This window comes from Plectrocnemia conspersa, unplaced genomic scaffold (genome assembly GCF_051122295.1).
Source record: "Plectrocnemia conspersa isolate PC_06_02 unplaced genomic scaffold, ASM5112229v1 ptg000010l, whole genome shotgun sequence".
Lineage (NCBI taxonomy): Eukaryota > Metazoa > Arthropoda > Insecta > Trichoptera > Polycentropodidae > Plectrocnemia > Plectrocnemia conspersa.
This window is the reverse complement of record NW_028277174.1, coordinates 20,430,131-20,454,256: the sequence shown is the minus strand read 5'-3', so window position 1 is coordinate 20,454,256 and position 24,126 is coordinate 20,430,131. Positions and strand designations below refer to the sequence as shown.

The 24,126-nt window shown below is 30.6% G+C and overlaps 1 protein-coding gene and 1 long non-coding RNA gene across 2 annotated transcripts in view; one reads left to right on the top strand and one right to left on the bottom strand.

Annotated features, from left to right (window-relative positions):
• The window catches only part of LOC148230935 (uncharacterized), a 565,745-nt gene that overhangs the window by 391,482 nt on the left and 150,137 nt on the right, over window positions 1-24,126 (bottom strand). The window lies entirely within an intron of this gene.
• Window positions 1-24,126, top strand: part of LOC148230939 (cyclic nucleotide-gated channel alpha-3) — a 232,171-nt gene that overhangs the window by 169,295 nt on the left and 38,750 nt on the right. The window contains exons 6-8 of the mRNA XM_088194402.1: window positions 2,901-3,073; window positions 4,247-4,744; window positions 5,241-5,384. Coding sequence (XP_088050528.1) covers window positions 2,901-3,073; window positions 4,247-4,744; window positions 5,241-5,384 — 815 coding nt within the window. The remainder of the gene's footprint in view (window positions 1-2,900; window positions 3,074-4,246; window positions 4,745-5,240; window positions 5,385-24,126) is intronic.

Below are 24,126 nucleotides of genomic sequence, written 5' to 3'. Positions count from 1 at the left end.
ATTCATGCGAGACTTAAAACTTTTCTTGTCACCGGCGCGGCTGGACATTTACTCTTTTGTTTCTATTCACCTTTTAACCCTTTGGGCACAATTTTTACGAATAATTTACGGTCAGTCTGTCTTGTTTACGTAGCCATCAATTTTTCACGTTACCAATTTTCATCTGTCGTGTTGAAGTATAGAGTAGCTTTGTACGACAACGATCCAAAACCACTCGTAGATATATTTGTCTGCTAGTGAATTTTTTTTTTGCTCTCGATACCATATGTTCGTGGAATTCGAGATAATTTACAAGTGTTAGAATTCAATATATGTATGTACTAACTAGTTTTACTTTTTGATTTATTTCACTGTAAGATTTCTTTACTACATGTTGCAAGTAAAAATTAAATTCTGAGTCAAAATTTCAATACCAGGATTGTCAAATTGTATTTCTATATATACATAAATCTGTATACGAATACCATATTCTAAATAGTATTTATAAAATTGACTAATTATATATAATAAACATTTTTACAATTAGTTATCAGTTAAATTCAATAAAAATTTAGAATATAAAATAATACGCTTGTAGTTATAATTTAAGGGAAAAAATTAAAAACCTTTTAAAATTTAAGCGAAAGAAAAATAAAAATACAGGAAACAAACAGAAAAAAAACCTGATAATTTGAGTACATATAATTGCAGAACTGAAATATTATTAGTATGTTGTCTTTAGCCTCTAATGCAAAATGTTTTTCGATATTTTGTGCTTGTAAGATTAGTGGGTTTCGCTAAATATTTTATAATATTTTCTAGCATGAAAATTACAATGTTCCTTAGTTTTTGGTATTTGAAAGTTAATATGCATTTTTTTAAGATAAGTACAAAGAGGTGTATTATCTATTATTTTTATAGCTTTGGTTTGAATGACTTGTAATTCAGAAATTGGATTTAAGAACAATCAGATTTTCATAATATAAAGACTAGTCCTAAATTGAAAACATCGCTTTCATTATAAACGACGATATCAAAATATCTTCTATTTCGTAAACTTGCCCATTCATCCATATAATCTAATAATCTCATTTTTTGGTCTTTATAAAAATTTAAAATTAACATGACATTTTCAGAAAGAGATTTTCTTTTAATGTAATTTGATAATGTTAGCTGACTTATTTTGATTCTCTTTGCACTTTTCGAGCATTCTATGTCGGTTGATTCCAGAGTTTTTTTACCGACGTGAATTTGATGAATTCTTTTCGAGGGAAAATTATGTCAAACTGTAGCGCCTGAATGTATTTATGTGTTCATTTTTTATCTGTATGTGACGGGTCTGAATGGAATACAGTAAAACACATTTGTAATAAAAGTTAAATAATACTTATACAATAAAATAGTTATTTAAGTTTTTCAACTTCACGTAATAAATATGAAAGATGTCTATATATCTTTGTGGATATTTTATTTAAGAGTTAAATGGCTATAGTAAAGCATCGTATTCCAAGACAAAAAATGAATTTAACCCGGTGTAAAAGGACAATGAATCATGCTGCTTTATACATAGAAGATTTCATAAACGTAAAATATGTTTTTATGATAAGTTTATTTCACTATTTTTTCTTATTAGAAAGAATACAGTTTAAAAATATTGTGAATCATCGTGCCATATTATAAAATTCCAGCATTTTTTTTATTTTATATTATTAATTTATTTAGCTTAATAGCTAATTTTTACATCAAACAAATTTTACTAAACATATATATAAAATATAATATAAGGAGAAAGTAAAAAAAATACTTAATATTTAATTTATTTCATAATGCACGAAGGTGTTTTTTTATTCCATCTAGGAAGTCCGTTATAGTTTTATGCCATATTATGAATATTAACTAAGAGAGAGAGAGTTAAAATTTATATTATATTTAAACAAAATGCCAGGTAGATTTTTTATTACTTTACTTTTCGAGAATGATATGCCTAATTCTAATACAATGAAAGATATTGCGTAAAGTGCTAAAACTTATATTTTTGCGCGTAGACAGAAGTTTTTCGCGAAATTAATAATAGAATTGTGAAAATTAATAGCCGATAAATTATTTCTCTTCTCGATATCGCGCTGCTTTATGGACATTCCGGAATTTTTGGCCGCCGGCGAAAAATCTGCGAAGCTACGAAAAATGGGTCTAATGGATGAGGAAACCAAATTCCGTTGATTGAGACGCGATCCGGTGTGATATTTTTTAGACTGGATAAAATTCGAGAGTATGGGGTTTACGGGGGGTGTAGATAGATGGTAAAATTCTATAGACTAACATCGTGGAATGGGGTAAGGTAGTGACAAATTTGACACGTTTATTTCAGTGTCAATTGAGGCGATGCTTTCGTTGCATATTTCCTAAGAAAAACTCCCATTTTCCGCCAATGGTCCAGTGATATTAAAAGTTTTATTGATTTTTCATTAAAATGTAATTTAGAGTTTCGTACATATTTGGACACGCATTTTTAAAAAAATATCACATTTTTGCGTAATCATGAATTATTTGCGGCAATATTTTTACCCTCATTCACCAGACATTATCAGTTAGATTAATTGTAGTAATTTGTATTATAAAAAAATATATTTTTACACACACACACACACGTGCAATCGCGACTCATAATGTATTGTGCAAATATAAAAGATCACTCTTAGTCTAAAATCAATATGGATAGGAAGGGTTTAATGGAATTCGCAAAGGTCCTTTGGGACCCTCAGATGGAAAACTTTGTTCTGTGTAGTTTTAGTATGGGATAGGTATGCCACTTGTGTTCGTCAGTCCTTTTTAGATATAATTGACACGTGCTTACAAAAAATAGGGACGTTTATGTTGATTGCATTATATTCTACGCCTAATTTATACTTTTAAATTTTCAGCAGGGATGGTAAACGTCGTAGTTCAACACCAGGTAGAAAAATAGGTCCATCGTGGTCGTTCGTTTTTGACCCTGCTGGCCGCCTATGCTACTACTGGTCAATGGTTGTGTCACTTGCCTTCCTCTATAATTTCTGGGTCATCATCTATAGGTTTGCCTTTCAAGAAATTAACGGTAAGATTCTCATTTATTTTTATTACTGGTTAGTGCATTTGTAATGTTGAATTTTTATTTAAAGAAAAAGATTTTGAATGTATCACTTTAAAGTATCCTAAAAATCTACTTTTTACTTTTTTTGTTGTTCAACTGAAAAGTTTTGTCCTTTTTATATCAAATAATATTATTGAAGTATTTGATATGTTTTTTTAAAATTGTGAATTTTTCATGATGTATACATTCTATATAATACTTTTTTCTCACTTTGTTGACCTACGAATATATACATACATGACTGTCCAAAAGAAAGGGGCCACTAGATTCAGTAACCTTATTTGTATAACGACATACAATTAGTTTACATTGCCAACTGGTTTTATTGTTCAATAATAAAGATCTGTTTAAAACATGAAAGTAGTGTATCTTTATGGAATAAAAAATGCATGACAAACCCCGAGCATCTAATTTATTGTATAAAAAAATACTTTTCTTCCTGAGAATAGTTTATTTGCGTTTATATCCTTTTCCAACTTTAAAAAGTGCTTTACTAGGTAAATGCTACGCCTTCTGTATGTATGAATAAAGAGCAAAAAGAGCAGAGGACCAAGTTTGGATCCCTGTGAGCAAAATACTCATTGAAGCGATGATTGCCATAGCTCACATATTAACGACAGAAGTAATTCGATAAAAAATTAAAAAGACCGCTCGTTCTTAAAAAGTAGCTCATAATAAACTTTGTCAAATGCTTTTTGACTTTTTGAATTTTATTTTGATTTTTTCACCGCCTTCGAAAGGCACAAGAGGTTAATACCGTGGAATAATTCTTAACATAGAAAACAAAACTCATGTTGTTATATCTGTTAAGGATTATATCAAACAACTTAGCAGATGCCGAAGGAATGGTCTAAAGTTTTCGATACAAGATTTATTACCTGTTTTATGGATCGGTGTGACTTGGGATGATCTCCACAAATATGACTACAATTAAACATTTAGTTATCCCTGTCAAAGAAAACACTGTTAAAGTTAAGATTGACGTGAAGATTATCTGTAATAGATTAAATAAATTGACTTTATTTTAATGCGTTCATGCACTTTAAAATAATTTCATAAATTCGATGTTTCATGTGCACTAACTTAATTCCAAGCATGTCGATTTTCACTGATTAAATATTATTTTTACATTTTCAGGTGAAACGTTAATCGTTTGGTTCTGTCTCGACTATCTTTCCGATTTTTTATACTTAGCCGATATTATATTCCACTTTCGGACGGGATACTTGGAAGACGGCGTGCTGCAGACCGACTCGGGGAAACTAAGGAACCACTACATGAACTCGACGACGTTCTACATAGACTGCCTTTGTCTTCTGCCGTTGGACTTTCTATATTTATCGATAGGCTTTAACTCTATACTTAGGTCGTTCCGTTTAGTGAAGATCTATAGATTTTGGGCTTTCATGGACCGCACTGAAAGACACACCAATTATCCTAATCTATTTAGATCGACTAGTTTAATACATTACCTTTTAGTAATATTCCATTGGAACGGGTGTTTATATCACATTATATATAAGAATAACGGTTTCGGAAGCAAGAACTGGGTCTACCACGACTCCGAGTCCACGGACGTAGTGAAGCAATATTTGCAGAGCTACTATTGGTGCACCCTAGCCTTAACCACAATAGGTGAGTTATAAATATATTACAACAAAAGTAGAAATGCAAATATAACATTATTAATGCCACTCGTCTCTTTGTATATCTTTTGCATAAATGTATTTTTAACTTTTCCCAGAATTCTTTAAATTTATTTAAATTGCGTAGACATGAATATTCAAAAAAGGCTATAGAACACATATAATTTGAGTTAAGTATATGTATTAAACCCGCTTTGGATTCGCTCGTTTCAATGTAGGTGACCATTAGGGAAACTCTTGAAAGTATCTTGTTTATAATATATTATACATTTATTGCTGTCAGAGAGCATCAAAGTCTCGCTAGCATCTCAATTTAAGTCTACTATTCCCATCTGATGTGAAACGAACCAAATTTAAACTTACTGCTAACTTTATTCGCATCGTGAAACTTTACGAGTAAAGGTTCAATATATCTCCACTATATATGTAAACATACTACCCTTTTTTTGTATTGGTCGAATTAATATACTGATGTCTGTTTTTAGGTGATTTACCGAGACCACGTAGTAAAGGTGAATATATTTTCGTTATCGCCCAATTACTATTCGGTCTCTTGCTCTTTGCCACTGTGCTCGGTCATGTAGCAAACATCGTCACGTCGGTCAGTACTGCTAGGAAGGAATTTCAAGGTAAGCTATATATTTTTTGATTCACAATTCCATTCATGGATTTATGCGTATTTGACTTTCTATTGAATCTACTTTCAAGATTAATTAACCATTTAAGTAATAAATTGAAATGGGACCACAAAATAGGTCATCGCATTGAAGGTCGTAAATTGTTCCTTCTCATAATACAGCAGGCTATTATTTAATTTAATTCAATTTATATAAATAACAATTGCACCATCTTGTTAATATGAAATGGCTTAAAAACTACTTTACTATATGTAATTTATATTTAAAAAATAAATACATATATCTATAATATACGTATTTATCTATAAACGTTTTTCCTTAAGCAATCATAAGATCTTAAAAAATATTTGCAAATTTAAGATACAAGGCTTATAAAAATTAAAGCAATATTTTATTTGATTGGCCATTCTGATCTTGTGGAAATTTTACCAAAACTCGCAGCAACTGTGTGCTTGCAGTGCGTGCTTAAAGTGGTAGTGTTAATTCTTAAATATCCCCAGTGCAAATGAAAAAATGCTGTTAAAATTACGGCAAATAACAGTGATCATAAAAATAATATTTCATGCTGATCAAAATTCCCTACATTAGTCTAACAATAGTTTATACTGAAAATGCATTGCATACTGAAATCTTATGATATTAGCTAATTGCATTTTTGAGGTTTGGTAACCTTAAGGGGTGTGACTTCGCAGCCAGTAAGACGCAGGTGAAAAGTAGGGAGAATTTTATTAGATTATATTACGTATTTTATTGCGGTTACTATGATGGGCGAGTATCGTTTTCTGAAGCTGGCCCAGGGATGATGTCCTATGTCCTAGGATCTCTGAAGATCTTTCTAAGACCTAAGAAGACCCTCAGGGATCTTGTAGGTGGCAGTGACAGTGTCTGGAGGTAGTTCCTCTTGCTGCAATGATCATGTTCGAGAGTCTCTGGTCGTATATTTGCGTCTGTCACTGGGGGCGCGTCTGCCAGGCAGGGCGAATCTGCTAAAGTCTGCCAAGTGATTGCCTTCTCTTTATCGGAATCCAGGCTTAAGTATTCAGGGCTGCAAATCTTGCTAGCCAATCACAATCGTGCAGCGATCATCCAGTCAATCGTTGCATTCGCTTCTTAGAACAACGAAATAAATATACACATTTAGAAAATTACATTTGCTTGATGGATATCTTGATATCTAAGCTTGAATCGCGTAACGGGAATTTGTGAACTATTTGTCTTCCAGTGATATATTGTTTCCCGTGACTGTTTTGTAACAAATAAATATTCATTCAATGCACCTGAAAATCCTTGCGTGTTGATTAGGGGGGAACCATTTTTCTAGTCGTAACGAGAGATTTTGAGTGATCGCACTATTGTCTAAATAATAACTTTTGGTCAGAGTTTTTTCGCGAGTTTCAAGAATAAGACCCCCACAAACGTGAAAATCTGTGCAGTCCTCCTCACATTTTTTTTAAATATGTAGTTAAAAAAAAGTAGGATAGGGCGCTTTAAGCAGAAAGAAGCGATGTAGATGATACATTTTTAAATGCCATCCATTGTCACTGATGAACTCGAGCAAAAAATAAGAAAAAAAAAATTGTTATTAGTAATTACAAATCCTTTTTAAAACATAAGCAGAAAGATGCTATAATAAACTCTGTGCTTGTTGTTTTAGTTAAAAATGATCGATTTAAATAAGTTAAAAAATAAATAAAGTTTGGAAAAATTAAATAGGAAAATAAAACAATATCTCAAGTTTGTAGTGCGTTTTTTGAGCATGTGTAGTTCAATTAAAGGGACAAGATGACATTTTTACCCAAAAGTGGAGTTTACAGATTAGAGATTACACTTTAAGCCATTGATATGTATTTTTTTAATAACCCACGTATATGGTACTAATACTGTGATGAACTATTTATTGTACTGCAGAGTATGTACGTTACGACCTAGCTTGATTTTATTTATTTAAATGCTGGTTTAGTGTAACCCATGAATTGTTGAATATATAATCCAGAAACACTTTGAATTCGATTCCCGCAGCAGAATTAAATTTGTATTTACACAAATACTTTAAAGTATGAATAAAAGCTGTAATAATAATATGGGGTGCTTATGTTTGACACGTGTATTTATTTTGAGATTAAATTACAATGGCTTATATATTATTTTTAAATTACAATTTTGTACATTTTTTTGCGATAAGCAGATATTATAATATAGATATGAACCGAGTTGTGTGGGCAGTAGTCGTTGCAAAAATTTGAGGTGCAATTAAGCACTTGACGGTTCAAGGTGATCATTTGCTTGAATCAGATCTGATAATTGAATGTGCTGTCTGTGTCGATTTGGTGTACGCTCCACTGGATGTTAGTCCATGGCTTATAGCTTGTAATTTGAAATCTAAATCAAAGTAAGAAGGTTTTAGTGACAGTCTTGAGTACACGTTTTAGTGGAAATTAGAGCTGAAGCTTTAGTGTAAGTTAAAATTTAAGTATTTTTTCTACTGTAGTGTTCCAGCTGGGTATCGAAGAAATAAAAGTAAATCAAAGATTCTCTTTTTTTCAATCAATCATGCATGATTTGGTTGATGTGTTGATTACAATCTCTATGCTGAAATTCTAATATCTTATTAAAATATTTTATCAAGTGTTGCATAAATCTTACAACAATAGAAATTGTTAAATATCTACTTAGAGACCGGTTTTGTGGCTATTTATATTTTAGTATTAATCAGTTATTGTTAATATGTATTTAAACCAAGTCGCTAAAACGCCGTTTTTTTGCACGTGCATAAGACAAAAATGCATATTTTTCATGACTCATCAGTGTTATTTTATGATAGTTACATAATTACTAAATTAAATGATATAATGGTTGGCGGACGAGGCCCCGCTGGCCGTTTCACTTCCGTTGTTGTCAGTACAAATGTTGCCCCAGTCGCCGTCAATTCAGTGTTACCTGAGTGCCGCCTAGTTTTTTGGCAAAATAAAGTCACCCCCCCCCCCCATATAACGAATACAAGGTAATTATAACGCGATGATTGGCCAATGTCACTGATTCCCTCTTGTATTTTTAATTCTTTCAATATGTTCACATTTGATCAATTTTATCCATGATATTTCGAAATCTATATTATTAGGCTTTAATCAGAAAAATAAATCGCGTGACTTGGAATTAAAAACACTCTAAGTTTACAAATAACATAATGGCAGTTTAAAAGTAAAATGCTTTGATTATAATTTTATTTATAGACATTTTAGCCCACACATTCACGCGACGTTTTGGACAAAACTTTGGCAAACTTTTGACCTTTTAATTTGAAACAAAGCGTATTTATGCGTTGGTGTAATTAATTGTTTTTTGATATCGCTATAGGGTCCCGATACGGCACCCAAACGAAACTTTAATGTGCGAGGGCAAAGTAAATTAAATACGCAAATCTTTTTGACATTCTTTAATAACTTTTCAAAAATCAAATTTCACGCTTCGCACAAAACAACTCTCGACCACACGTCTCGATAATTTAATTTCTTAAGCGTTTTGCCTTTCGTAGATGAGGTTTTCAAATTATTTTTCGAACTTGATTAAAAGTTAAGCCAGGTGGGGTAAGCCCTGTTAGCAATCGGTTAAACGACCACTCGAATGAATCGTGTTTGGTTACGAACGCCACACAAGGGCTTGGCAAATATCGCTGAAATGATCAGGATGTTACATTCGCGAACCTCTTTGTTGAAGTACTATAACAATACAAATATTTATGAAGGACTAGACATACTAGAAGTGAATTCTTTCCCAATTAAGTATACGTATATAATTATATTAAATATAAAAAATATGTAGGATTAAACAACTAGTATTTTCCAAGAAGTCAATAAAATTTTAGTTTGTAGATATATAAACAATATCAATACATAATAAATATAATTCGAAAAATTCCTTATCTTAATTATTAGGTGTGACGTTAACTTTCCAATTTAATCATTGAAAAGCAATTAGCGTTTAGGTGTTCGCGCGTCTAAAAAAATGCATAGTTTCGCTATAAAACACACAAGCAAAGAAAATCCTCGAGAAAACCAGTACAAATGCACACAAGTAAAAGGAAACCACAAATGTTTTCTTATTTCTCAAGAGACAGGCCATGCTCTCGCTGTTTTATTACTGTGGATTTTAGCTTTAAGTCTAAACGATGCTGTGCCATTTGCCGCGGACGCATCAAGTATACATATGCATATAATGTATACATGCAAAAATATTTTTAAAATGCAACGATAGAATTCTATCTCTAACATAAACATATATCATAATAATTATAATATTTAAATATACTTTTAGTATTAGTAGCTAAAATTATATATACAAATTAGGCTATTAAGAAAGGAAATATTTATCAGACATTTTTATTCATATTATCGTAATTTTAAATTATATATATTTTCTTCATATTTTAAGCCAGGTGTGTATATAGAAAATTAACAAACAGATAATATTGCAATACCACGACTAGCTTAAGTGCATTTAAAGCTCATTCTATGGGTTCGCAATATAAAAAAACAGCAGGCCCCGCTTTCATTCCAGCTAATATGCCTCAACTAGCCTCGGTACCTCACGACAGTGAGATACCGACAGCAAGTGCCCCAATAAATGCAGGAAATTAACGCACATCCGTTGCTTTTCATTGAAAAAATATTTTCTACAATGTAGAAAAGATTACGAAAAACTATGGATAATTTTTGTAAATATTCTAACGACAAAAGTATTAACAACTTGGGATATCACAGTTTGTTTAGCTAATATTGAAGGAAGATTCTTTACTATAACGAGGTGTTGTGAAACAAATCCACAATATTTGCTTTCGTACGTTATTTGTTTTTGGTTAAACTCATATTTATCATACGTTAGTACCATTGTATGTAAGGCGCAAGTCAATTGTCATATTTGACGCATTTTGTCACGCTGGTTTCAATCACCTGCACAAGTAAAATAAATACCAGCTTGTCTCGAAACTAAAGCCTAAGCTTAGGACTAAACAATTAATATAATAATTGTTATTATTTCATGGATCATCTATTGGCACACGCGTCCTGATAGGTTGACCACCCATAAATACCGAAAAACTACTATTTTGTTTTAAAAAGATGCGTTCTACTTTCCGCAAAAATTATTGTTATTTTTACCCTTTGTAAACGATCGCCGGAGCGGTCATCTGAACGTTTTACTTTTGAATTTTATTTTATTTCATCAAAAAAACAATGCAATTAGCTTGAATGAACTATGAATAAGGATGAAAAAAATCTTATGCAGCAAAAATAAAAGTGGCCATGACTGTCGTTCCCTTTATTGAAGATGCATTGAAAGGAAATGCCATATAATGCAATTTCCAATTCAAAATAACAGTACCTCATCGTGATATCACGTGTCTATTTGTTATATTTCATAAATATATTTTGAAACGTAGAAGTGGTTTATCTTGTGTGATTTTTTTCATTATTACAACTTATTGACATTTTTTCATAGTAATTTTGTGGGAGAGGTAATGATAGCAATATTGTCTACATAAATATCTACAGGCTAATTATTAACTATTTTCTAATAGAAAAGTTTCTCTGAACGCTGGTGGTGTCATCACATTGCGCATCTTAAAAAGAGGCTGCTCTTGAGACTCAATCTTTAAACCGTTTAGTTTCGATGACATTATTACGATGTCACATTAAACATTCAGAAGCCTGTGTAATCCAGCACGTAGCGGAAAAAAGTGACGATGTGTTGGCTCAACTCTTCAAGCTCGGTGGACACTACTGTGGTGTTAATTTGTCTTCTTGTTCATTATAAAATATGCAACGAGCGCATGGGCAAGCCGCACCTCTGCTAGAGTGCCGGCTAATTATTAAATCCGTTTTCAAAGAGAGCCGTTTATCCATTTGTGATGTTCAAACCAGACAGTGTCCACAGCTGCTGGAACCATTCCATATGACCTGGTTGTCTAAACCAGGGATATCAATTTGGATCTACTCAACAAAAATGGATGACCAGAAGTAAAAATTCTTCATAAGGGTTATTAAAGAAACAGGTATTTCCCTTTGTCTTTGGGAAAATAACAGTGAATTCCAAGTTGATAGATATTAATGTGATTGCGACCTAGTACAGAATATTTGTGTTGTGTTATTTTTGATACAGAGTCATTTTGTGCACAACAAAAAACAAGTTTTGTATGGCTACAAAATATTTATAATCCCAAGATCTTTTTTCCATTGTTAGTATTTATTTTTATTTGTTCAAAATGGTCGTTTGAATGAACTCTAAATTAATTGTTTAGGTAGTAGGTAGTTAGTTCCTATCTATTAAATTATTTATATTAACATATGACTCAATTAGTCTAGTCATAAAGCATCTATAAAATAGGAAGGGATTATTTTAAGGATAATACAAATCGAAAATGCAGATAATTTATATTTAAAATAATTCATTGTGTATATTCATCGTCTATTTACATTTTCTCAAACCATGTATTTTATTAATTATGAAATTAACCCATGTATTCATTGTTTAAGGCAATATTTTTGTTTCTAGGAAATTTTGTTCAAAATTTGTTTCTCGTTAGTCCATATATTATTTTTCTTACGTAGTCTTTCAACGCATGTTTATTCATTATAAATAATGCGACACATATTGTATATATTGACTTCATTAATGTCTTAGATTATGAGCTTGTATCGAAATATAAATAAATTATAATTTGTACCAACAAAAAATATGATATACGTTTAGACTACAAATTGTACAATAGAGCCAAAAAATATAAGCAAATATTAATTTTTGTAATTTTATTTCAGAAATATATTTAATTTGTTCTGGATCCTGTGCCATATGTTGCACATTACACGTTATGGCACTGTACGTAAAATAATATTTCACGGTTACATTTCTAGAAAATTAATTATACTAAACCCGCATTTTACGTAAGTAATACGTTTCTGGGAAGTTTGCCGTAATGCGAGATACCATATATAACAAATTAATAATTATTATCTATCATAAATCTATTAAAATACCATTGCATTCGTTCTAATTTAATATCAAGTATGTATACAGTCATACTTTGTTTGCAATATTTCGTTAATAAGATAAAAAATAAATAAATTTTTATCTTCTCATTGATTTTTATTAGTAAAATGATTTATGTGCTTCAAATTAACGTTATGAACGTTTAAAAAATATGTGTACTATATGATTTTTAATTATAAATAAATATAAATTATTAGTAAAAAAGTTAAATTAACTGAAACTTTGAATTAGCAATTTATACCTCACTTTAAAACTAATTTTATGATTGTAATTTTAATATAATATCATTACCCCTATAATCCTGCTTTTATGTTCATATTTCAAAAAGTTTATTATACTTTTAACCACTCTTCAATAAAAACTATTAAAATTTAATAATGAAAAATATTTCAAATTTATTTTTACATATTTTTTTTATATGGTATATACATATTTAGAATTAAATCAATTATTAGATTATAAAATTTGTTTTAATTTTACAATAATATAAAATTATCATTTTTTTATTCGCGCAATACAAGTTTAGTAGAGAAACTGTGACTGTCTTTACTATCAAAATAAGCTTTTATCGATTAATTATAACGTACAGATTAAAAATAAAACTTATTTGAAAACCACTATCTCTATTCAAAATTAGTAGAAACAATTTCAAGATTTGTTAACCTTATCGATTATAAGCTTTGACATTTCTTTAACAAATGCTAATTTAGTATTTATTATTGATAAAGCTTTAGATTATTATTGAAACAGACATTTATGTCAGTTTATATATTACTAACGATTTTAATAATAATAAATAAAAACATAGATTTACGTAATGTAAGTAAATTAAGATTCTAAACAATAGTACATTAAGATTACAAATAAAAACTAGTACGGTAATGAAAACCGAGCCATAATTAACAAAGACCGTGTAAAGTTTCATATATTAAGGTATATACATATACAATATATTGGGATATAAGTTTTGTGGTTTCTTGTTTCCTTCCATTATGTGGTAGATAAGATGTGTGGCACGGAATTTCGGTTAATGGTATCTATTCTGCAATGGGAATTTTAGTGATTAGTGTTGCTTCAGGAGTGTAATTAAATTTGATTGCAACTAATATACTGTGACAAAAATGATTTACTTTGCATTTTTCTTAATAAATTTCGAATTGAGAACCATTGAAAAATGTTTTGAGATACTGTAGCCGAGAGTGTGGTTCATTTGAAAATTGCTCCGGAACCGCACGGAATTCGTACGTTTTATTTTATAACCGTGCACTGCGACAAAAATTACGACCTGTTCGAAATGGTCTCGTTCTTGTTTTGTATTTCGCACGAAAACACTACACTCTGATTCGAATGTGTATGTTATGCTATGTGTGTGTTTCTCAAAGTTTGTTTATTTTGTGCACAAATGCACGCTTAGCACTAACTACGCAATCAGAGTTTATTTCAAGTAGTTTGTTAATTTTTAGTCTCCGGTGAGAAACTCAAATTGTAGCAAAATTTTAATTTTAATTTGTTGGTAAATGTGATTTAATAATTGTTTCTTGTAGTATATTTATAGTATCCTCAATTGTATTACATATGTATATATTAGAGATATCCTAAGGGAATCGGCGGATGCCTTCTTTTGACTTTTTTGTTATGTATCGCATGACAAAGCAAAAACAATATTATATCTCAAAAAATTGCGATTTTAAAACACTGCTGTCAAAAAATTACACATGCTATCATATTCATTTACAATCACTATCATATTTTAATTAACCATATAATTTTACATATAAATCATGTTGTGTGGTTTAATTTAAGCAAAATAATGTAATAAATATCTACGCGTTACAAGTTGCTATAAAAAATAAGAGTTATTGTAATATTTTCTGTACTCTTCTTTAAAATTATACTGCAGAAGTATATCAGAATATTTACTAGTTTTTTGTTTTATTTACACAACGCCTATAGTTTCATTTACCCGATTAAAATATTGTTTGTTTATCTGCAATTAAAAAACAATCATTTGGATAACGCCGTACGATTTAGATACATTTTTGTATCTAAAAGTATGTAAAAAAAATTTTTTTTTATTAGTATTTTATTTTTAAAACTGTTAGTGAAGCCATAAATTTAAATTATATATAACAATCTTTTTATTTGATTATTTTTTATTTTAATTAATCAACAATTTGAGTTCTTTATTTAACGAAGCTATAATTTTTTTTATTAGTTGTAATTTTGAAACATGGCTGGCTAACAATCTCACCCGAAATATTAACGAGATCCATTTTGCGTATTTTATGTTGATATGATTATAACTACAGCAGTTTTATAGTGTGTAAAAAAACAAAATAAATGATCTAAATATTTTTATATATTTATTTCAATACATCAGTGGTTTTTAAGATTTTTTAACGAAGTAATGATTTTATATATTATTTACTATTTTTTCTTATAATGCATTATTGTGTTTTTGATTGAAATCTTTGGATTATTTTAATGTTTTTCGCTGTATCCTAGATATGAGTTTTATTCATATAAATTGCATTTTGTTTATATTAACAGTAGAAATCTTATCCCGATTAATCAGTACATCTTACAGATTCATTTTTAGGTGTTTGGCATTTAAATGCATATCTAGATACATTCTGAAAAAATCAGTGTATATGAGTGTGTCACAAGAAGCTGTCTTTTAGTACTCAAAATTTCATTGAAAGAATAGATATTAGTTTTTTGTTATTATTTTATTTTATATAGTATCATATAATAAATATATCTTGGGAAATATAACCATTAATTAGATCAAAAGGCTTCTCTATGCGATAATTGAACACGCACACAACCAGTGTTGCCAGAGCGTGCATTGTTGCGGCGGAGATGCAGCGGCTAAATATAGACGTAGTGGCGCATGGCGGGCGATCAATATGGCTGCTAGGGCTAAATATAGCTTCGCGGCATACTGACCCACCGCCCCACGTGGCGCGTCACCAGCTCATTCATCACGACCGCGTGTCGGCGACCTTCCTCGCGCACACGTGCTCTTCCGCAATCGGTCGACGTGCCCGCCTGTTAAACGGGAGCTAAACGGTATTGCCATAGAAAAAAATACACTGACTGACGCTAACGAGCTCAAAGCGACTAATTGATAATATAAATAATAAAAAAATACATCAACGAAAATCTAACTTATGCTATGCAATTCTAAGTTACAGCAATGCATAGCCTAACATAGCATAAGCTAACCCAGCATATCCTAATAAAAAAAAGTCGTAATTAATGTAGGTACTTTTAAAATGGCTAGAAAATATAAGATCAGTGATATAACATTAAACAAGTACATATATTTATTTAAAGTAAGCTTTACCTGTTTAAATATTCTGTAAAAGTATTTAAAGAAACTGTTTCTAATTCAGTAGTTTCTAATTTTTATCAATGTTTCTCATTGAAAAAATACAAATATTAAAATTGCTATATCGTCTTCGTATTAGTGTTTAACCCATCTATTTGTAAGCTATTTGCCGATGTATTTTAATAATGATGATTTTACTAACTTGCATTTAAACCAATAATAGTCACTAGAAATTCCGATTTACCTCACCTTAAAAAAATCTAAGAATCTATACTCTTAATTAAATCCTAGGAATTCCCATGATTCAAGATTTTTATATGGTATCCTGCTTTTACATATATGTAAATTCAAAGCCAAATTCATTTTGGTATTTTTTAATTACTGTACTGTGTATTTAATTTGCTATAAAATATTTATACAGTAATGCAACAAAATACCCTTATAAATCGTTTCTGAATATATGTTTCTTTTTTTTGCAATATTTTTTTATTATAATATATATTAAATTTTGAAACATATAATTTCGTTATAAAATTATTAATTACATTTATTATTTTAAAAATAATTATAAAATATATATTATACATAGATATTTAGTCAACTGCTTATAGAGAAAAAAATTTGATGAAAATATCTAAGAATTTTACCATAGAAAGCACACATTGAATTTGGGTAAACGTAGGCTAATCGTTAGTTATGTTTTATGCAAGCAATTTATTTCGGGGTATGCTATATTTTTAAAAAATATCAGAAATTCTCTTTTTTGTCCAATTTTCTTGCCTTTTATCTTGGGGTAGCTTCTATTTGATTCATTATTTCAATATGTTACTCCTTTGCATCTAGTTTTTTTCATAGTATTTTTTATCTGTCTGAATAATAAGTTAAACTTCACTGCACAATAAAATCATTATCAAGTAAATTATAATATTTAACTTTTTAATGAAAATAAATGTGTCTTTAACTATTTTCATTGTAGTAAGATTTTTTTGCAAATAAATTTAGAATTAATTATACTTCTACCTGATTCTATCGTCACCTGCATTTGAAACGTTCCAAGCCATTCAAACACACCAGTACAACTTTACGCGTTATCGCCGTGCAAAGTTTTGAAGATTTTCTCTTGTACTTTTCTCTAGTTAACATTAAATTATTATATTCACTCATTGCTTCGTAAGAACTGACAAAAACACGATGCGTTATTATTTGTGACAAATATGTCGCAAATTTATCAAGCCAACATACAACACTGTCAGTTTATACACTCACTTCCTAGAACAACGAAATAAGTATACGCCTTTCGAAAAGGACATTTGGTTGATGGACATTTTCGAGGTCAAATTTTAGAACGGGAATGTTATTGCTTTACAGTGCCATTTGCCTTCCGATGATATATTGTTTCCCGTGACCGTTTTGTAACAAAAAAATATTTATTCAATGCACCGGAGAATCTTTGCGTGATATTAATGGGGAACCCATTTTTTCTAGTCGTAACAAAAGTCGTAATGAGGGCCTTTGTGATCCGACTATTGTCTAGTTTATCTTTATTGATGAATAATCACTTTTAATCAGACTAATTAACGCGAGTTTTTTAAAATAAGAGTCCGAGTAATTTAAGAGTTTCGTAATGCACGATCTCTTACATTCAAAATAGATCCGGGCTTTGAAGCAGGTCTTACTAATTGTCGTTAACACCCATTACTTCTCTCAGTTTGTTAAATGATCGAGAAATGTGAGATTCAGAAGCTCCTGAAATATGCGGATACGCGCCTTCTTTTATTTGTTCGATTCGTGTGGAACCCATACACTTTGTCTCCGAGACTTCTCAATCTATGCGCTGTTGAATCGGACTGGTTTTGTTTGGGAACAGTGGGAGAAAATTCAATCTTCAAAGGAAACTTATATTTTAAATCATTAAAAAAAAACAAAATTAATTTCGAGATTACTTATTAATATTAAATGTTTTACTTTTGGTGATACAATTTTTTTTTTATTTAATACATAAAATACTAAACGATTTGCTTAATAGGTACGTATTTAAACTGATAAAGTTCAACAAACATTCAGATATAAAATGCAAACTTTAGTTTGTTATAATAAGATGCAGTTGTGAAAGTTTAAAAAGTTTGCTACACTCGAATGAGCCGAGTTTGACTATGTACGTAGTTCGCGAAAAAGTGAATATAATATTTTATACTTATACGTAAACTTTTCATAAAATAAATAATTATTTATTTCTTTATACGTTAATAATACGCATACATAAAAAATAAGTTTAAATCTAATGTCTGATTTATTATTAGTATACGAATCACGTATGGATTGTATCGGTTAGATTCGATTCGAATTAATTGATACCAATTAAACCAATATGTCGAAGTACTGTGTGTGTGTGTATATATATATATGTTGTACATGTATGGTGCTACACACGTGTGATGAAACTTTCACTATAAGTTAAACCGCATACCGAAATACATTATGTATACCCTCATTGTCGACTAATTTACATAGCTAGCAATTTTGGAACTCGTTACAATAACAAACATTATCACAATATTCCTGTTTTGGGCTCTTAACCGTGACATTAAGAAAAAAAGGAAAACGAGCAATTCAACTCGGTCCCTCGGCGCCAACAATAAGCAAAGTTTGGCTAGAGTTTAAAGTAACCATTGTTTTTAACAAAGTTTTCCTCTGTGTTTTGGGCAAATTGTCGCTGTGTACTAAAACAAAGCTCGGCATTCAAATCGTCGGCGATTTTTCGCACATTGGCTGCACAGCGGCTAAACCCTCGTCTTTATTAAGTCCTTTAAGGTCACAGAGAGCCTTCGTCTTGGTCGTGAGCTGCGTCACTATTGCGACTACCCATACGATAAAACGCGTAATTTACTGGCTTTCCCGGAAGGTTATGTAATCCCGATCCGGGGGTTTATTAAAGCGATAAATAAATCCCGGCTGAGATTAATCGCGACAGGAAAATTTCTACAAAACGTCATTCGTTGACGCAATATGTTCGTACAGTCGTGTTTATCGTACTTGATTCTGCATAAAAATATAGGGGAGACCGGGGTAGATGTATTAATTTAACGCTCACTATTTATTGTGATTCTAACCTTAATTTATTTGTCAATTACACAATAATTATCAGAAGCGTGAGAAAATTATAATACCGTATTTTTTAGACATTATGTAGTATCGCTTTCATTGACAATATTTTTTTAATAATTATTAAAGCACTTAAAAATTTAAAATAGAATTTATCCATGCCGAACGTAAACAATTTGTCTAATTGAAGGAAGATTTGGATAATCTGATAAATCATTTCTAATCTATCACACGCGACCCGAGCCAAAGACACAAAACAAGTTGTTTTCGTCTTAATCGGATTGCGCCGTTGTTAACTTTGGTTCAATCCGGACTCGACCAACTTAACCAGCAGCGATCCGATTTCGCTTCGATTGGCAATAATTGTGCTTTTGAACGATCTCTTAGTTACAGGGGCCGGGGGAGTGATAAAGCTTAACTTAGTTAAAGCGCCTGGTTAATGTGAAAGGCAAAAGAGGCGCGTATGCCTTATTTTTATGAGCCAATTTATTAAAGTTGTGGGAAGAAGCGGAATACGAATGAAACTCATTCGGAGTAAAATGGACGAGCGATAAAAGAAATTCATCTATTCAAAACTCTTTCGTCCCCATTATATCCCGGCCGGAATAAACGTTTGCCTACATCGTGCCTGTCGGGTGTACACTCGCAGATAGGGGGAATTGATTAAGTACGAAAAAGGAGCACCCTAGGCGTGCCAGGTAGAATTTTTTAACTTATGTATGGTTTGACAATGAAGATGTATTGCTAAATTAAATTTATTAAATCTGTACCATTTTCCTAATATTTATTAAAATTAATATAAATTATTAATCAGATTTAATTGAAAAAAAATATAATGAGACTCGTTATTATGATTGAATTAAATAAATCGTATCAAGTATTTTTTATTCTACAATAGTATTCTTCATATTGTTAATACTTAGAAAATCATTTGTACAGACTACTAGTTTTTTTTTTATATAATATCTAGAATAACTACGTTTATAAGTGCTACCTAATTAGTTATTTAAGCCTGCGGTTGCGAAAGTATATGTATTTTTATAGGTCGAAAAATATTTTTACATTCTCATTGAATTTTCCACTAAATACACAATAAAAGTTTACATTCAGACGTTATGAACTTAGCTATTTTTTTTTCTAAAAATATGTATTTGTTAGTGATTTAACCAATAGCTGTGCTTTAAATGAAAATTGGCAAATTGAAAAGAAAGTAATCTATTTTACCCGTTTTCTTTAAATATTGAAATACCGTCGAAAGGCCTATATTGACTTTCTGTACACGTGAATCAAATATTTGATTTTACAAACCCTTTCATTGCTACAAAATTTTAATTCATAGATCACCCAGTACCTTTTTTATTTAAGAGATTATTGAATATAACACGATGTTTAAAACCAAGCATTTTATGAATATTTTTAGCTGCAATTAACCTTAGATTTCTTACAGTATACAAATATGTTTTTCACCTCCTCCTTTGTTATGTTTATTAAAAATATATTTAATTACATTACTGGGCCCTTGAAAAACAATGATTCCGTGCCTCATGACAAAAATGGTATTTTAAAAGGCACGAGTTAACCCTTTCTATGTTAAAAATAAATATAAAAATTAGCTACCGTTGCGAAATCATTTCTGAAATATTTTAATTAGGCATTAAAAATTATTATTGTATTGCCATATAGCGTTTATAATAAGGATTTTTATAACAATATTACGAGTGAGAATTAAATGAAGCACATCTAAACCAAATTTTGACCAATAGGAGAACGCAAGAAACAATTATCTCTTCTCAGAAGTCAAAAATCCACGTCAAAAGCAATAAAATCGTGCCGTCGCCATCGCAGTGTGAACGCTCGTTACCGAGCGTTCCCACTGCGATGGCTCCGACACGATTTTATTGCTTTTGCCGTGAATTTTTGACTTCTGAGAAGTGATAATTGTTTCTTGTGCTCTCCTATTGACCAAAATTTAGTTTGAAAACACTTTTATAAATATTATAAATGCATAGTAATATAATAATGCGAGATCAATATACCATTAAGTTTTAATGTAGATATTGTAGATTCAGATATACTAATGGTTTAATTTAATTGAAATTTGTAATCAAAATAACTCATAATTGTTCGCAATTATATAATTTTCTTATTAAATATGTGCAGTGTTTGGAAGTACGTATAGATACTTGTGAACAAAGGGTTTTAATAATAGAAAAAAGAGTCCCAAACTCTCACGATTAACAGATCCAATTATCAGCTTCCGGAAAATCTGACTAAATAAATTTTATATACGTGTTGTGCATTTGCTTTTTATTTTATAAATTGATCTTGAAATTGTATGTTTTTGTTTTGTAATGTATGTCTGGACTCACTTTATCTTGTTTTTTAATCTCCTGTTGTTTCAACAAGTAAATATTTCTTAAGACGCTTTTTTATAATAAGTTGTTATTTTGAGATGTGATATGTATAACGTTTATAGTTTTTTGTTACAATTTACACTTGAATCTATCACTATCTAATCATTTTTAATCTTGGTATAACCATAAGAATTTTACATCGTAAAAACCGTAAAAATCACATACGCATACATACAATGCCTTTGTCAGCAGCCATTGTGCTCGCGTCGTCTTCTCCTCATAATCGATACACTATCGGAAATCCTCGATCGAAAATTTCGCGGTTGACGCTGGGGCTAGGGGTATCAGCATCGGCGGTTAAAGGGGTTGCCGCGATATATTCGCTGTACATATGGGTAGGCCGGGGGTGGTTACGAGGGGTTAAGGTTATGAGGCGCCGCGCGTAAATAAATACACGCTGCGCTCGGCGGCTGACTGTGTGCGTGTTTTTCCACTAAGCGATCTCTACATTATGGATATATCCGCATTGCGATGTGGTCCCGAGCGCTTCGGGCGAGAGGGTGGGCTCCGGGGGGCGCCGTCCCCGCGGCTCGGATTACGCCCCGCCAGCCACCGCCGATTCCCGACGAAGATCGAAACGAGATAGTCAGGAAATCATCTTTTTTTCCATACATCAAAGCGCGTCAATCATACCTTCCGTTTTGTGGCGGGTGTGGATATAAAAATTAATTACTTCGGTAGAGGCAAATGGAAATATAATAATTTAAAACGTATTATTAAAAAAAATTTTTTTTTAATAAATTAACTTAGCTTTTCCTAAGCGTTTTCAGACCGTAGAATGGAGTTTTTGTATTGTTTTTCAGTGGAAACCTTAATACTTACATATGAGGGGCTTATATACAAAACCACCTCTCTCCATCGCACGCATTTTTGTTAAATCAACAGAAACTCACACAGAAAACATTCTGTTGAGACTGTATCATATATTAATTTGTAATATGATTAAAATTATGACACTGACAAACAATGGTGAAATGTCGTAAGTTTGTCTGATTGTTGGACCTCAGTGGCTCAGATGATTTAAATCGGTTATTCTTGAGTTATTTAAGTGATCGTAGACAGTTTGTAACCCATGGCGGTCGATTGTCGAAAGAGTATTTCACTTCTTTAGGAGTTCCTCAAAGGTCCAACCTGAGACTTTTGCTCTTCACGGTATTTATTATTGACATAAATACGTCAGTTACAAATTAAAGTATTCTTTTGAATGCAAATATTTCAATTTGATTTAAATTTTCTATGAAATGTCAGAAATTTAATATTATTGTGCATTATTTTTATGCATTGTAATAATACCGAGCACTGTTTTTTGACCATCGTGACGCATTGGGTTAACCTGATAGGTCACGATGCTCTTAATTTAAATTAAATAAATATATAAAATTGCTTGTACTCAAGTCAAAGCGAACTATTTATTACATATTATAAATAAAAGTTCAACTTATCTTAAGCGAATCTGGGTTCGCTTTTTTATATACATATATATGGAATACTTTATTTTATCTAAACCCTTTATTTTATTTAAACGCTTGAGATAAATATAACTGGTTTATCTATATTGTTTGGGTCTAATTCTATTTTATTTTCAATATTTTCTTGTTGGAAAAAATGTATGTTTTTAAGGATAAAATATATTAAAATTATCCCAAATATTTTGGTTATCCAATCGTAGCTATGTATCATGTATTTTGTATAAATAAAAAAATAATATTTTGCACACTATTTTCGTACATAAATTCAAACGTATTGAAAATTTAATGATACCGTCTAAAGTAGGCTGCGGAGAAACATTTCAAGAGTTATTAATGCATAAAAAGGGGCAGTTCTATAACTTCGATTTGTACGCCGAAGTTTCCCTTGGCCTTTTCTTTGACCCTTTGGGGTATGGCATATAGAGGATAACGATTAAGAATGGCTATAATGAGGGTAAATCGAACGTTTATATAGTCTCAAAGCTTTTGATGTGACTGCTATTTTAAATGTCGAATCGTAACTACGACGATTAACTTATTTATCCATAAAATGCTTTTCTCTGATTCTTGTCAATTAGGATCATTAAAAAATAATATAATTGATCTAAAAAATATGTGTATAATTTTTTTATTATTATATGTATATAATATTATATATCACTTAATAAAACTATTGGACCAATCCATATGTAAAATATATTTATGTAATAATTATTTTAAGTATTTTATATAAAAATAAATAGTTTCAAGTATCACTTAATAGTGTGGTAATAAGATAGTTTTATTAGTTTAGTTTGCTTTTTATTTTTTAAGAAACCGCAATATAAGTTATCGCGTGATTCCCGAGAGAAAGAGTCTGGTTAGGACGTGCAAGTACCGTAATTTAGACTTTCAGTTAAATATTAATTTTGGCAATTCTATTATTAAGATGAATATATTTTAATAATGTGGTATATCTATATTTGAATTATTCTTGATTATTATAAACTTAAAACATTATGCAACAACTGTGCTTGTTTATTTTTAATTATATATAGCAATAATTTATTTTCTTCAGTCATTTATTAAATATACTTCTGCAAATCGTGATGATTTTGAAGTTATATAAAATACTAAAAAGCTAATTCTACTGATAAAAAATGAATAATAGATCTCATATCTGCTTAATTGAAAAGTTTAGGTGAAGTCCTCAGACGAACTATCCGAGAGCAAATGATCAGACGAAATGTCTTGAGTGGAAGTAATTTTTAGTTTCCATGATACTAGAATCATTCATGTATTCGGTAATTATGATCTTTCCTTGATGAATTTTGTAGTCCATCTTTTTTCGGTGGAACGACCAATTATAGAAAGGTGGCGTATTTCTTCAAAAT